Source organism: Coffea arabica, chromosome 8c (assembly GCF_036785885.1).
Source record: "Coffea arabica cultivar ET-39 chromosome 8c, Coffea Arabica ET-39 HiFi, whole genome shotgun sequence".
Lineage (NCBI taxonomy): Eukaryota > Viridiplantae > Streptophyta > Magnoliopsida > Gentianales > Rubiaceae > Coffea > Coffea arabica.
In genome coordinates this window covers 25,222,671-25,237,658 of record NC_092325.1, presented here as the reverse complement: position 1 = coordinate 25,237,658, position 14,988 = coordinate 25,222,671, and the positions used below count along the sequence as shown (strand labels likewise).

Below are 14,988 nucleotides of genomic sequence, written 5' to 3'. Positions count from 1 at the left end.
TTAGGGTGACTCGGACTAGATAACTAGCCAATTCCCGATTTGACAGGTTCAACAGGTCGGTTAGGTTCGAGTTTAAAAACATAGGTATGTAGTTGTAGGTTGTTGGAAGAAATGGATCAGCTTAAAGTGGTTAGATCATCATGTCATAATCAAACTCTATTTGGACCATGGCTATATATGTGTTGGATTTGATATATTGGTTAGAAATTTTGTTTGATGTAGTTGTTTAAATTTTTAGGGGTATTGGTTCAGGTGCAACTATAGTTTTGGATTCACGGATAGTGAATATTTTGGGTTTGACATTTTGGGGCAAGACTATTTTGACATAAGTTTATGTATCTTAGATAGAGTATTCTATTGATTTAGACTGATATTCTAGTGATTCAGCCCATTACTTGAGATGGTCATAGGATGCTTGTTTCTCATCTTCTTCTTCAGCTAGGTCAGCCCATGTTTTAGGGGTAACCATGGATACAGGTTGGGTTGAGGAGAGGATTTGAAATTTGTTTGAATTTGAAGGAATGTTTGGAGTGAATTTCTTTTTTGTTTGGAATGAGTTGAATGAACATGGAGAGTCTGGTCTAATTGTTTGGGATGGTTCTGGTTTGTCTGTGGGTTTATTTTCTTGCTATTTCTTCTTTCTGGGCATCTTATCTTTCCTGCAAGAATTCATGAGTTAGATAACCAGGAATAGAGTTGAAAATTCTTTAATATATTCGATGTCAAAATAAAAAATTGATAAAATTGCTTGGTATCTTGCAAAGATTTATTTAGAGGCAAGATTTTTAACATCTTTTTGTAAAATATTTTTGGCTGACTTACAATCAACCTAAAGGAGGAACTTTTGGTTTAGTAACTCTGCTTAGAATTTTGTAATGCATAAAACTATTGCTAAAATTTCTTTTTTAATAGTAGAATAGTTTCGTTGGGAATTATTCCAATGTTTAGAAGTAAAAGCAATTATTTGTTCCTTTTTGTCCTTTACTTGTTTAAGGATACCACTATAACCTAAATTAGAAGCATCTATTTTTATAATTTTTGGAGCCATTGGATTTGGAAGGGCTAAACAAGGAATAGCTTTGACTTGATTTTTAATTTTTTAATAGTGTCTATGTGAGTATCTGTCCACAGAGGTGGAGAAGTTTTTAGTCTATCATATAAAGGTTTTGCTAGATTGTTGAGATTTGGAATGAAGTTTGAGACTTAGTTTAAATATTCCAAAAATCTCTAGAGTTGTTATTTGTCAAGAATTTGGTCAAAAAATTTATCAGCAAATTGGATTGACCTATTTATGGGGGTAATAGTTTTTTTAGTGAATATGATATCCAAGGAACCTAATTTTTGTTTGGAAAAAACTTATTTTCTTTTGGGATACAACTAGACCATTTTTTTGGCTGACATGAAGGAAGGTGTTTAGGTGTTTGAAGTATTGTTCAATATTATTTGAAAACATCAAGACATCATCAATGTAAACAATGATGAATGAAGAATAAGGGATAAATATCTCATTCATGATTCTTTGAAATTTTTACAGTGCATTTTTTAGACCGAATGACATTACATTCCACTCATAATGCCAGAATGGTATTGTGAATACTGTTTTGTATCTATCTGAAATATGGATTTGTATTTACCAGAATCTTGACTTTATGTCGAATTTGGAGAATATTTTGGTGGAATAAAACCTTTGAAGTATCTTCTTATTCGGTATTGGATATTTGATCCATTGAAGAGTTTTACTCAAGGCTTTTTAGTTAATTACAAATTTTGGAACTCCCCTTTCGATTTCTGATTGCTTCTTGACATAGAATGTTAGGCAGCTCCACGGGAATTGGTTTGGACTAATGATTGCTTTATACAGGAGGTCATCAATTAATCTCCTTTTGACAATGTTGGAGTAATTCTTGATTCATTTGTATGGGTCTTACCTTTGTTGAAATATTCTTATTATCAAAGTCAGGTTCATAGAGAAGGTAGATAGTGTGTTGTTTTCTTACCCAGAAGGCATTTGAGACTTCTGCACAAACCAGCACTTGAATTTGTAGACTCTGAATTTTTTGTTGAATTTCTGGCTGCTGAAGTTGTTCTTCTATTCTTCTATAAACAATTTTTTTCTTTCAAGAAATTGATTTGGCTTTGTTTGAGGAATAGGTAATTTAGTGTCTTTTGGATTGTCTTTCTGGAGAAGGGTAGGAGAGCATCCTGGCCATAATTTTGGGGTATAATGCCTTCATTAGTGGTTAAATTTTGAAGTATGGAATAAGTTTGGCGATAAAGGTTATACCAAATATGACATTATTGGTTATGTCTTTTGCAAGGAGGAGTGTCTCTTTAATGGATTCGGATGAAAACTGGACTTGGACATCTATGAGTTTGAATTGAATGTTTAACTGGGAACCATTTGTTCCTCTAAGACTTTCTTTTGTTTTCTCAAAGAACATTGTTGGAATAAGACCTTCCAGAATATAGCTAAGATCTGCTCCTATATCAAATAAATCTTCTATCTCGGCAATGTAATTACTATTGGTAACTAATCTTATTAAAACAAAATGCTTTTGTAAGATATCATGTTTGGTTGAGAGGGATCTTCAGTAGTAGGTTGGGTTGTAGTCTCGATTGTCTAGCTTCCCGTTTAAGAGAAGCAATCTCTATCTGAAGATCTCTAATAGTTATAGGTTTGGTAAAAGGTTGGGATCTAATTAAAACATTAAATATGGGCTCCTCTATATTTTTATCTATTTCTTGTTTTTTAAGGTTAATGGTGTAATCAGAATTGTTTATTCGTTGGTTGGGTATCATGAGGTTTGATATATCCATAGGTTCTAGTATAGATTCCTGAACTAGAGAATTTGGTAGATCTATGGATTCTAATATAGACTTATGATTCAAGGGTTTTGGTGGATCTGTGGACTCTAGTGTAGATACATGAGTTGTCTGATATTCATACCGATCAAAGAAACGGATATGTTATTTTGTTTTTCTCAAGAAGTCATAGAAGGCTTCTTGTATTGCTCTTCGGTTTTCTCTTTGATATTTGTCAAAAAATTATTTTCTTTTAAGCTGTTGTAGTTTGTCAAGAATTCAGATCTAAGTTTTTGCTTGTGAATTTCGAATTCAGGAGGTTTATTTTCTAGATTCTTTGTTTGGAGGAGGATTGATTGTTCAATACGAGCAATTCGAGCTTGTTGATCATCTATTGGTTTGGTGTTTGGGGAGGAATTGAGAAAATTAGAATTTGTTCTAAAAAGGGAAGCCATGAGAAATAGATAGAACTGATAAACAAGCAATTTTATAATCCTTTTCTTTTTGGCACAGAATCCTTCGGGATCTTCGGGATCCATGAAGAATAACTATGGGTTTGTTTGGATAAGATGTTATTTGAAATATTTATTTGAGATTATTACTATAGCACTTTTTTGTGATGTGATATATGTAAGATAAAAAGGTAGTTGAAAATTGTGTGCATAATGTAAACAAAACAAAGTTTGAAATTTTCTTTTGAAAATCTTGTAATCCAAATGTTTCTAAGTTGATTATAATAAAGTTAGTATGGATCTTGAAATGTTGGATCTGAACTTTTGAGACAAGTTATCTATCAGTAACTATTACATTACCAAGCAAACTATAAGAAACGTAGTATAGATCTAGAAAGCTAGATCTGCTTTTTTGAACACTTCATTGCCCTGGATCATAGACCAGGGGAACTTCAATAGCCCTACAGGTCTTACTGGCCCCCCAACTCTTACTGTTTGGGCTAGTAGTCGGTAATTACAGGTTCCATGTTCATCATACAGATCTAGATTTATAGATCAATACTAACAATATTATAATATGTTTAGAAAGATAGTAATTACCAAACTAATCAGTCCATCGGAAAGATCTAAATTTGTAGATTTACACTAGCGATATATATTCTTGCTAAAATTACCAATATAAAATTACCAATATTTATATATAAATTTCATTAAATCTATACCAAATTTGGAATGGAATGGATAAGTTGGAACAGTCTTTCCTTTCCACACTACTATTCTTACGTACCAAACATGAGGCAATATGATTATCTTCAAGAAAAACTCATTATCGAGTTTTTAGATGTGATCAGAACAACTTTTAGGGGGCGTTTGGTAAGAGGGTATCGGATTCGGGGAATGGAATGAACCCCATAAATGGTGTTTGGTTCACTGGAATGGGAATTGAAATATTAGAATGATTTCTAAAAATTTGGTGTTTCTCCATTCCCAAGTATTTGGTGGGTTTTGTCTGATTCCCAAGTTTGATTCCAAGAAACAAATCCAATTACATATTATAATTATCCAATGATATAATTAATATTTATATATATTATATTTATTATATATTATAATATATACATATATATAATATATTATAATTATAATATTAGTACATTATATAAATATATATTATAATTATTTAGTTAAATATAATTATATTTATATAATATATATTATAAATTTATTAATATTATATAATAATATATTTATAATATATATGTATATTTATAAATGCATATTATATGTGCATATGATTATAATATACACATGTATATAATATTAATAAATTATATAATTATGTTTATATTTATATTTATTATTTTAAATACAATAATATATAATAATTACTATATCTAATATTAATATGCATTATACTTATATAAAATATGAGTACAATTAATATTTATATATTATATAATTATAATTATGTATTTATTTTATAGCGTTTGTATAATTATAATTAATTATATATATAATATTTAATTTAATTAGTTACAAACTTATAATAATGATGTTATTGTATTATATAATTATATATTATAATTATTTAGTTAAATATAATTATACTTATATAATATATATTATAAATTTATTAATATTATATAATATTATATTTATAATATATATGTATAGTTATAAATGTATATTATATGTGCATATAATTATAATATATACATGTATGTAATATTAATAAGTTATATAATTATAATAATTATTATTTTAAATATAATAATAAATAATAATAACTATATTTAATATGTAATATATATTATATTTATATAAAATATTAGTATAATTAATATTTGTATATATTATATAATTATATTGTGACGGCCCCACCTCTCCCTAAGGCGAACCAGAGGGTTCGGCGGATCGCCTGCCCAGCTCTCGCCGGGACTCAGTCGTTCACTACAATCCTCAAATGAATACAAGATAAATCTCAAATATAACTCAAATGTTCCAACATTTACATATCAAAAGCGAAGCGCCTACGCTTCCACTGCGCCACTCTGATCCATGATCCCAATTCTTATACAAGAGGAATTCCACAACAATAAAATCACAACAAGCCTTCCTTCGCCACGAGCCCTGTGGAGGGGAATAAAATAGTTTTGGGGTGAGCTAAAAGCTCAGTGAGTAACCAGCAAAATCAGTAAACAAATATATTTCACCATAATGTATTTCGATGATGTCATGATTCAAGTATCAAATGCACGTATTTTTGCTCTCGTGAGCCAGTGAAATCATTGAAACTAAACACCCAACACTCAAATAGATCCATTAACAGTAAACAGGAATAGGGAGCCATGAGCCTCAGCTCAAGGCACAAGCAATAAATGCTCTAAAATCGTAGTTCAAGCCGTTGGTGTTCAGTACAAGACTCCCCAAGAACTCATTGAAGCCAAATCATGTCATGAACTCGTATGCCGGCACACAGGATATGCAACCAAAGAAACAATGCAAGAAACATTTTAAAAGTAACTTTGGAAACAGTTTAAGGTCACTCACCTCCATGGCTCAGAAACCATCCATCATATATCATTGCCTTGCTCAAATCCCAGTCTTAGATCACAAACTCAATGCAAACAAGTCCTTTAAAAGTTCGGACAGCACTTCCCCTAAATTTGCTTACTTTTCCAGCCATCATGGCTTCATTATTTCCTCAGCCAGTCCCAAAAGTACACACACAACAACAAGTTTATCCAATAGTCATTCAGCAAGCTCCAAGTAGTACTAGTACAAGTCAAGTTAGGGAAAAGTTCGGAAATGAAAGTTAAGCTCAAAACCAGAAAAATAGCTTTGGACATCCATTTGCGGTAATGGCACCAAAGGCACTACGATTTTCGGATGAAGGTGCAAGACCCACCGTTTCGAAGCTAAGAGACAGGGCTAGAATATCACAGAAGGTCACTCAACCCCGTTTTGAGTGCAAACAGGTCAAAAATGCAAGATATCACATCAAAAATGTAAAACAGATTCACCAAAACGCATTCTAGCGGAAACATCATAACTCAGGCTCTACAAGTCCAAATACATAAATTCCAAAACCAACTGAAAGCTAAGAAACACGGCTTCAATTCATCAGAAGACCTCAACAACCAATTCGGAAGCATTCCTGACCAAAACAACCAATTACAGAAGCAATTCCCAAATTCGGGTAAAACCAGGACAGCAAGGGTAATTTTGACTTTTCTCAAGCTACGCTACTCCAATTGACCTGAAATTTTGTAGGCACCTCTAAAATGTCATTCCCTACAACTTTTATGTTTTAAGCCAAGGCCAATTCGGCCACTAACTAGGAGCTAAAAATTCGGGCAGAATGTTCCTTCACAAAACCTAGTTTTCTGAAATTTCTTCCAAAACAGAAATTGATTGCAATTGACCACTTTTTCCACCTCATAGAGTCCTTAAACATCATTTCCAATCATCATAGATGACCACATACTCATATTCATATGAAAACAGAAAAATCCCCAATAATTATAAAACTTCACCAATTCAACCAAAATCAAGATATCTTTCACCCAATCACACATTTAATCAACACAACTCATTACTTTGACATTATCAAGACCAAAGGAAGCATTCCCTAGTTACTCACCTTGAAACCAAAGAAAAGAGACCACTTAGCACCATAAGTTTCCAAATAACTTCACCAATCACCTCAAGACCACTTAGCAAAGAGATTTTATGGAATGATTTGGAGTTTTATTGGTTGGATTTGAAGATTGAGCAAGAAATAGAAGGAAGAAATTGATAGCTTTTCTTTCTTTTCCTTTGAGAGAGAGCCGGCTATGAAGCTTTAGAAATAAGGATGATTTTTGGCAATTTTTTGATTTATTTGGTAAAGTAGGGAATAGTGTAGTCAAAGTCCAAGACTTAATCTTATGGTGACACTTATCACCTTTTGGTTCAAAACTTATCTTTTTGTCTCTCCAATACAAATATCTTATCACTTTGTAAAATAATATCACTTAATACAAAATTCCAACAAGTTGTCAAAAATATAATGCATTTACCGCACTTGCGGGTCCCACGTTCAAAATACACTCTTAATTTCTCAAAAACTAACCGATACTAGAAAAATCATTTTAAAACTATCTTTGCTCATAAACTTTATCTGGGGAATTTTTCTAATCAAAAAAATGTAGAAAATGCGGGCGATTAAAAAAAATAAACCCTAGAAAATTAGAAAATTTCCGGGTTCTCAAACTCTTTTTTTTTTTCGGGGCGTCACATATATAATTATATTTAATTATATATATAGTATTTAATTTAATTAGTTACAAACTTATAATGATAATATTATTATCTAAATTTACTAATACATTTATACTAATATATTTACTAATACATTTATACTAATACATTTATACTAATATATTTACTAATACATTTATACTAATATATTTACTAATACATTTATACTAATATATTTAATTAGTGAAAATTTCTTATATCACATTTATAAAGAGCCAATAACTATTATTTACGATGGAATTTATAATATATTTATTATATTCCATTTCGAAAGAGTCGACGAACCAAACATCAACTATAATAATGATACACATTCTAGGTATTTGAACCAAACAAATGTATTAGAATGAATGACATCATTCCAAACCCAAGATATCCGATTCCGAATCCGAATCCGAATCCGATTCCGATGTGCGAACCAAACGCCACCTTAGATTAGCTTCTCTAGGTTCTGGGTTATTAGGAAAAACACATCCACATTCTGTTTTTGAGCCTAAAAGACATCGACATTTTGTTTTTTGAGCCTAAAAGACATTGACATTGAATTCCTAACTATCATTGTTAGAAACCTAGATTATCGTAGTGATCTGAAATTTGAGCATTAGTAATAATATATAAAATACAAAGTCAAAAGTTTTGTCCAACATCAAGTTGGTATTGGGCATTAGCCATTGTTAAACTTCTATTGATCTTACTTTACCTAAAATTAAAACCTTTACATATTGTAATTGTTTTGGCTGAATTATTAGGATATGGATTTACACATAGACCAATATAAAGGGCCAAAATTGTATTTCTTCCAAAAAGGTTATGCATTCACAAATTGAGTGTGATATAAGAATTAGCTTTTTTTGGGTATGAGGTGGATGCATTTTTGCATGTTCTATGATGATTAATACTTGTAATCTTTCTTTCTTTCTTTCTTACATTTTTTTTTCAAAGAAGCAGGCAATGTGTTTTATTTTTCTTTTCAAAGTTTATTCTTTTTCCTTTTCTTTTTTCCCAATCAACCGGAGATGGATCACGCGCTCTTTTCCACAATTTCATGGCTAAGAATTCAAATTGGAGCATATGGACTGAAGTGACGCGAAAGATAGGGCTACATCTCAGAACATGCCAAACGTTAGATCTATACGGCAAACAGGGTCAAGTCTGAAGGGCACTTATGCCTTTTCATAACAAATATTTCAGCCAGTTAAGGGTCATTAGCATTCACAGCCGCTATAAGATTACAGTTAAATGACCTATTTTTTCTTCGTCTTTTTTACCTTTTTTTTTTATAAATGAGAGGTTTTAAACTTAAAATTTTTTAATTTCAATTCCTCTTACCTTATTAGTCAATCCAACTCTGCCCAACGCTCCCCAAGTATCAGATTAAAGTGGCATAAATAATATACCAAAAGTAAGGGAAATATTGGGCCCTTTTTTGATATTAGCCTGTCTCCTTGCGCGTATACTTAATGTTGCATAACATCTCTTGGATTTGTTAAATTACATTTCCCTTTCCTTGACGTATGCGGTCCAGGTCAATTATATATTGATTCCAAAGACAAGTTAATTAATGCACTCTTGAATTTACTCTTGCCATGGTTTAAGTCACAAGTTAGTTTCCTTGACGTATTTAATTGTGTGTATATATGTAAAATAAAAAAGGTTAAATATATAATTACACATACGTAGCACAATGGTGATGGACACAAGCAATGGCCCAAAAAGGTACGAAATTTACGAAGGCCCAGGCACTTTTGAACATGCTTAGAAATGAGCAAGATATGCTAATCATCTAATGACAAAACAAGGAATTCAATGGAAATCATAACTAGTACGTTCGTTAAAAAAATTTATCGTCAGGTCTGCTGTCACACTAACATCAACGTTTAGGTACCAATAACATCAGATATGTCAATCAAAATTCTATCAAGACCAAAGCAGCATCAGTATAAGCATGGTGAACACAAATTCCTACAAATCACTTGCTCAGGTTTCAACCATAGGATCAGGACCTGAAGACTTTGTTTGAGATTTGTTTGATTGACGAACAGTGTTGAAAAGAATGTCCTTAATGACCTATAACAACGCAACAAAAAGGTTTTTCAGAGTCAAGAAATACCACAAAGTATTATATGCAGTAGTTACCCAATTAAAGTTAGATAACTTCAGAGGAAGACCTGAGACATCAAACCATGTACTTGCTCAACAGTTATCTTTGCACTATCACGAGTAATTTTAGCAAGTTGAGATTCTTCCTGCAAGAAAATTTGCATACAATGAGAATACTTTTTATACTAGCAAAAGCCAATTATCAAAGCAAGCACAACATTTAGACTCCCAATATACATCAAAAAAAGAAAATACCAATATGAACAAGAATTCTGTTTCAGACAAATTGTTCAACCAGCAAATGCTACCTGTTTTTGACGAAATGACAACAAAGTTCAATGTGCATCTCATACAAATGAAGAAAGTCTCTTGTGCTAAATACTTGTTATTTGTTGCTCATTGTGAAGACATAAAACGAAGACTAACACAAATAAAAAAGAGACACAGGTATTGTAAAATGAAAGAGAATTAGTGATGAGTGATGAGTCCCTGTCTACAGGACTTCCAATAAACCAAATGAAAAAATCACAAGTAAAATCTGCCATACTACCTGTCCTCCAAAATTTTTGTTAAAGCCATTTCATTTCCAATGAAAGGGCACTAACTGCACACAATTATTCCACATGCTTGAAAAAGAATGAAGGTAATAGACTGGAAGAGTGTACATTATAACTTTCTGCCCTGTCAATTGATTGGAAAGTCAAAATAGCAGCTGAAGTTTTTTGAAAGCTTATGAACAACACATTAAATGGTTTTCCATGTAACTGCTTGTTTTTGGAAAAATCTCACTCGTTATATTTCTCCAGACAACTAACCCAAGTGATCACTATCATAACAAATAAATAAAGATTAATATAAAGCATGTAGAAAATAAGGATAAAGAGCTACAAAGCCAGGTTTTTTGAGGTCGTCAACATTAAATAATATGTATGTTATGTGGATATAATGGTAAAGAAGAATCTTATATGTCATGTTTTCCAACGTTCAAAACACATCAATGGACACCATGCCTTAAAACTCAAGGTTCATGATCTAGTCCACATTACTCAATTAAAATCTACAATTGGTACACCTGCAGAAATTAAGCCATGATATTTGCAGTCCTAACACTCGAATTATGCTCTTATTAATTGAGAACAGATTATAAGCACCACCATAGCAAATTGTCTATAATTGACATCCACAAAATGTCTTATCATCGTGGAATGTATCAAGAAGAATACTAATACTTCATGAACTCGTGCTGGATAATTCCAGGAATGGTAAAGATAAAATTGAATCATGCTGCAACTCAGGCAAATAAAACAAAGATACTGTTGAAATTAAGTAGCCAACAGTGGGGAAAAAAGTTGCCAATAGTGAATGTTTGATGTACCATTACAGGTACTACAGCAAACAAGAATGCTTGACTATACTCTTGAAAGGGAAGGCTCGAAGTAAAACACAAATAAAGGACGAATAGAAGAAAAAAAACTAAAAACAATATGACACAAACATAATGTCCTTGGAACTTTTATGTCCATTTTTTTCTTGGGAATCCTGTTAACGGTTGAAGTACTACAACAAATACCTGCCAACAATATCACATTCTGTGAAGGACCAGCAAAGCATGGGAAACAAAAAAAAAAAAAAGGTAGGTCACATCCTGGTTTTTGGGTATATGCAGTTCAACTAAAAAACATAAGTAGAAAAATATATTAGGCCCGGTCTATGGGCTCACTTGAAGCCAATATAGTGGATTCAAGAGCTACATAGTCATGTTGATGTATGATGATGAAAGAAAAGTGCCGGTGACCGATACATGTTAATGCAAAAAAAACCCATGTGGTTCCTCAACATACCACATGGACTACAAGTAAGGCTATAAACTGTCTGCCTAAGTATTTCCCCAAAAAAGTAGCAAAAGCAAAGATATTTCCTCAACTTTATTGCATTTCTGATCAATCATTTGCAAGTATTTTACTTAGCAAGTCCATGCACAACATAACAAAGGGTTCTGAAAAAAGGTGCTTAGTGCACCACAAAAACATAACATTTTCCATCAGATGATTTAAGAAAAGAGTCTCCTCAGTTCAGCATAGCCATTTCCATAGGCAGGCTATATTTCCATAGGCAGTATGGCCAAGCACTTCACATTACTAATGCTTTGGTCTCCCACCGCAAAACCACATGATAATGAACAATGGAAATGCCAAACACACTCAAGTAAACAGCATCAAAATAACAAGTGCATCTAGATGTGGTAATAATAATATCCTGATCCGAAGAAAGGAAACATTTGGAAATGTCAAAGCTCCTTTGTACAAATTTCTTACATTCTAACACTTTGGAGAAAACCAATTATAGGTTGCCTACTATTGCCAGTTATGCAAATTAAAACAAAACCATTAGTTGACTAGTAAGTAACCAGATACACACCACACCATTTTCTTCAAAGGTATCAGCTTTAAATGTCAAAGAATGCAAGTAAGAGAAGAAACTAATTCAAATTCATTCTATCAGAATTAAATTTCATTACTGGGAAAATTAACCTACCTCTTTCTTCCTCTGAGGTGGTGCCATTATGTGTCCAAAACGGGCATGAGCCAATTGATTTTCAGCTTGCTCCAGCTTTTCAGCTGCATGAAATTAGGTAAGCTGGTTGATGTACTCAGAAGGAAACATGATCTATTCAATAACTGTTTGGAGTAACATTTGTAGACAACCAACAGAAATATCTAAGCATAAAATACCTAAATCTGAGATTTGTCCAGCTACATAATCCCCATTCCCGAGCAAAGGAGAAGAAGAGAGCGTGTTGACCCAATACTTGTTCCATAGTAGATCCAAGAGATGGCAATCAAGGGAGGATTTAAAGTATGTGATATCTAATGCATAATACTGCATATCCAAACAAGAACACATCAAGCATATGATGAGGAACAAACGGCTAAAATTTTTTGAAAGAGCAAGGAAAAAACAGGATGTCAAAAAAGCAATAGTCTATCACTAACCTGTTTACAATGTACACCAAAGTCTTCAATTTTGTTCAAGGGGATGGTTTGATACTCAGAAACAGGCTCATCTGGAGGCTTATATCCTTCTGGGTAGGTCCTGAATGCACCGATTTCCACTTTTCCAGCAGACACTGTCCTTGTAGGATCAATAACGACTGCCAAGAAAGGCTCCTGATATTGCTGGTTAAGCATTTGTGTCGAAACATCAATACCAGAAAGCCAGCATCCATAACCAGGATGGGAATGATACCACCCAACAACATTCTCCAGTCTGCCAGCCTAAAGGAAAAAAAAAAAACACATCAATTATCTATGTTGTAATAGTCTTAACCATGAAAGCAATAAGAAAGTTAAATCTTCAAAGCATATGCCACAATGTTCAGAGTTTCCGCTAAGATATAAAAGCCCCAACCAACAGAGGGCCATAAGTAGGGTTTTGAGGAAAAAACTATGAAATAAAATGTATTCATTAAGAATACTAGAAACTGAGACAAGGGAAGGATACAATTGATCTTTAAAAAACAAGCCAGGAAATTTGACTGGTAATGGTAAGATAGATCCAACCAATAAAAACATCCATTAACATGTAAAGCAGAATGAAAAAGTTACTTTTGTTTTGGAGTGTGATCAACTCCAGTCATGAAAAGCTTTGACGACAAAGCTTAAACATTTTAATCAACTTAACCCAAGACTATCAGACTCCTTTCGAGTGCAATATGTGAAATTACTTACGCTGCTCATTCCTTAACTTCACACTAGCTAATCAAAAGCAGCAGAGCCTTAACATGTGAACAATTTGACTTTATGACTCAAAGATGGTGACTGGATCAGGTTAAAAGAACACCACCACGATTTGGATAGGCACTCATGAGATATCAGCACACCCAAGCAAGAAAGCAACTTTTTTTTTTTTTGCCTTGGATGACAACTTAAATCAGCCATAGAATTTTTTTTTTTTAAAGAAAAAAAGAAGAACAAGAAAAGTAATGCACCAAGGTAAATTCAATAACACAAAAAAAATAAATGGCATCACCAACTTTTAGATAGCATTCTTTTATTTTATCTATTCTCACTACAAACATCACCGAGAAAAATTAAAAAGCTCTTAAAAAAATGTTAGCACAAACATTCCAATGAAAGTGTAACTTCTTTCCTACTTTTCTCACAGATAGATAGGACAAACAGTTAACTCTTCCATGCATATAGTTCCAGAAACTGTCAAAGAAATCACCAATTATGTATGTAGCCCATGATCTCGCCCATTTATTCCAATAGCAGATTAAAAGATACAGTCCCAGCACACAGATGAAAACACACATCACTAGGGTATTAGGAAAACCACATAATTGTTGTACACTACGCTTCCTGAGCTGTACATTACAATTAGCACAAAAAAAGTACTAACTTTCATTAACAAAAAAGGAAAGAAACCCAAAAAAAAAAGCGGCAGTACCTGCTTGTTGGTCTGCGAATAATCGACCATGTACTCATAGGCATCGGCCTGGGCATTGACACGAGTTTCTGTGCCCTCAACGGGGAGGGCAAAAGCGTCCATAACAATAATAGCGTCGCCGTCGGTCTTGCCCTGCATAAGTCCCATGACCTCAATAGTGCCGCCGGAGCGTGCGTGGACAACCATTTTGAGAAGGGCAAGAGCAGAGATCTTCACCCGCTTAAAGTAGTGAGGGTCGTGAACCCACGGCCTCTCCTGCTGAAACTTGGCCTGTGCAGCCTCGTCGTAGTAGAAAATCACGTCCGACGAGGGGTCAGAGGCGGTTGACGAGGGTGGTGACGACGATGTCGACGTCGCTGCTTCTAGGGGTGCCGCCTCCATCGAGACGATGTTGTTCTCGAGCTCCCACGTTTGCCGAGCAATGGAGGATGATGAATAGGAAGAATCCATAGTGGCAATTAATTCAGGGAATTGGGGGGATGGGTAGCGAGCAGAACCCTTTTATCTCTATTTAGTGAGCTGAAACGGTAAAACCCTCTATAGTGAATAGTCGGGTCGGGGCAAACCTCTCCCCCACGTACAAAGGCCTAGGTTTGCGTTTTCTTCGTTGAGGGGTAATATGAGGGCTCTCTCTCGTCGAAAGTGTTTGGATAGTTAAATTTTTTATTATTTTGATTATATCATAAATATATTTTTTAATTTATTTTTTATAATAATTTTTTAAATAATATATCAAATAATATTTTATCCAAACAGTTAGGTTGTAAATGGAACCAAACAACTTGATATTAGATTTAAAATCAATTCAAACTAGGTTCAAACTTGATATTCATTCAAACTTATTTGTTTAGATATCAATCCAAGCCTGGACATATTTTCAAAT

At 33.2% G+C, this 14,988-nt stretch overlaps 1 protein-coding gene across 1 annotated transcript; it reads right to left on the bottom strand.

Moving 5' to 3' along the window:
• Positions 1-9,358: 9,358 nt before the first annotated feature.
• LOC113707417 (COP9 signalosome complex subunit 5a) lies at positions 9,359-14,696 on the bottom strand. The gene is made up of 6 exons (XM_027229732.2): positions 14,106-14,696; positions 12,650-12,931; positions 12,389-12,536; positions 12,192-12,274; positions 9,725-9,802; positions 9,359-9,623 (listed from the first exon to the last, which is right to left on the bottom strand). The coding sequence occupies exons 1-6, from the start codon at positions 14,553-14,555 to the stop codon at positions 9,534-9,536; spliced, it is 1,131 nt and encodes a 376-aa protein (XP_027085533.2). The 5' UTR covers positions 14,556-14,696; the 3' UTR covers positions 9,359-9,533.
• Positions 14,697-14,988: the final 292 nt, after the last annotated feature.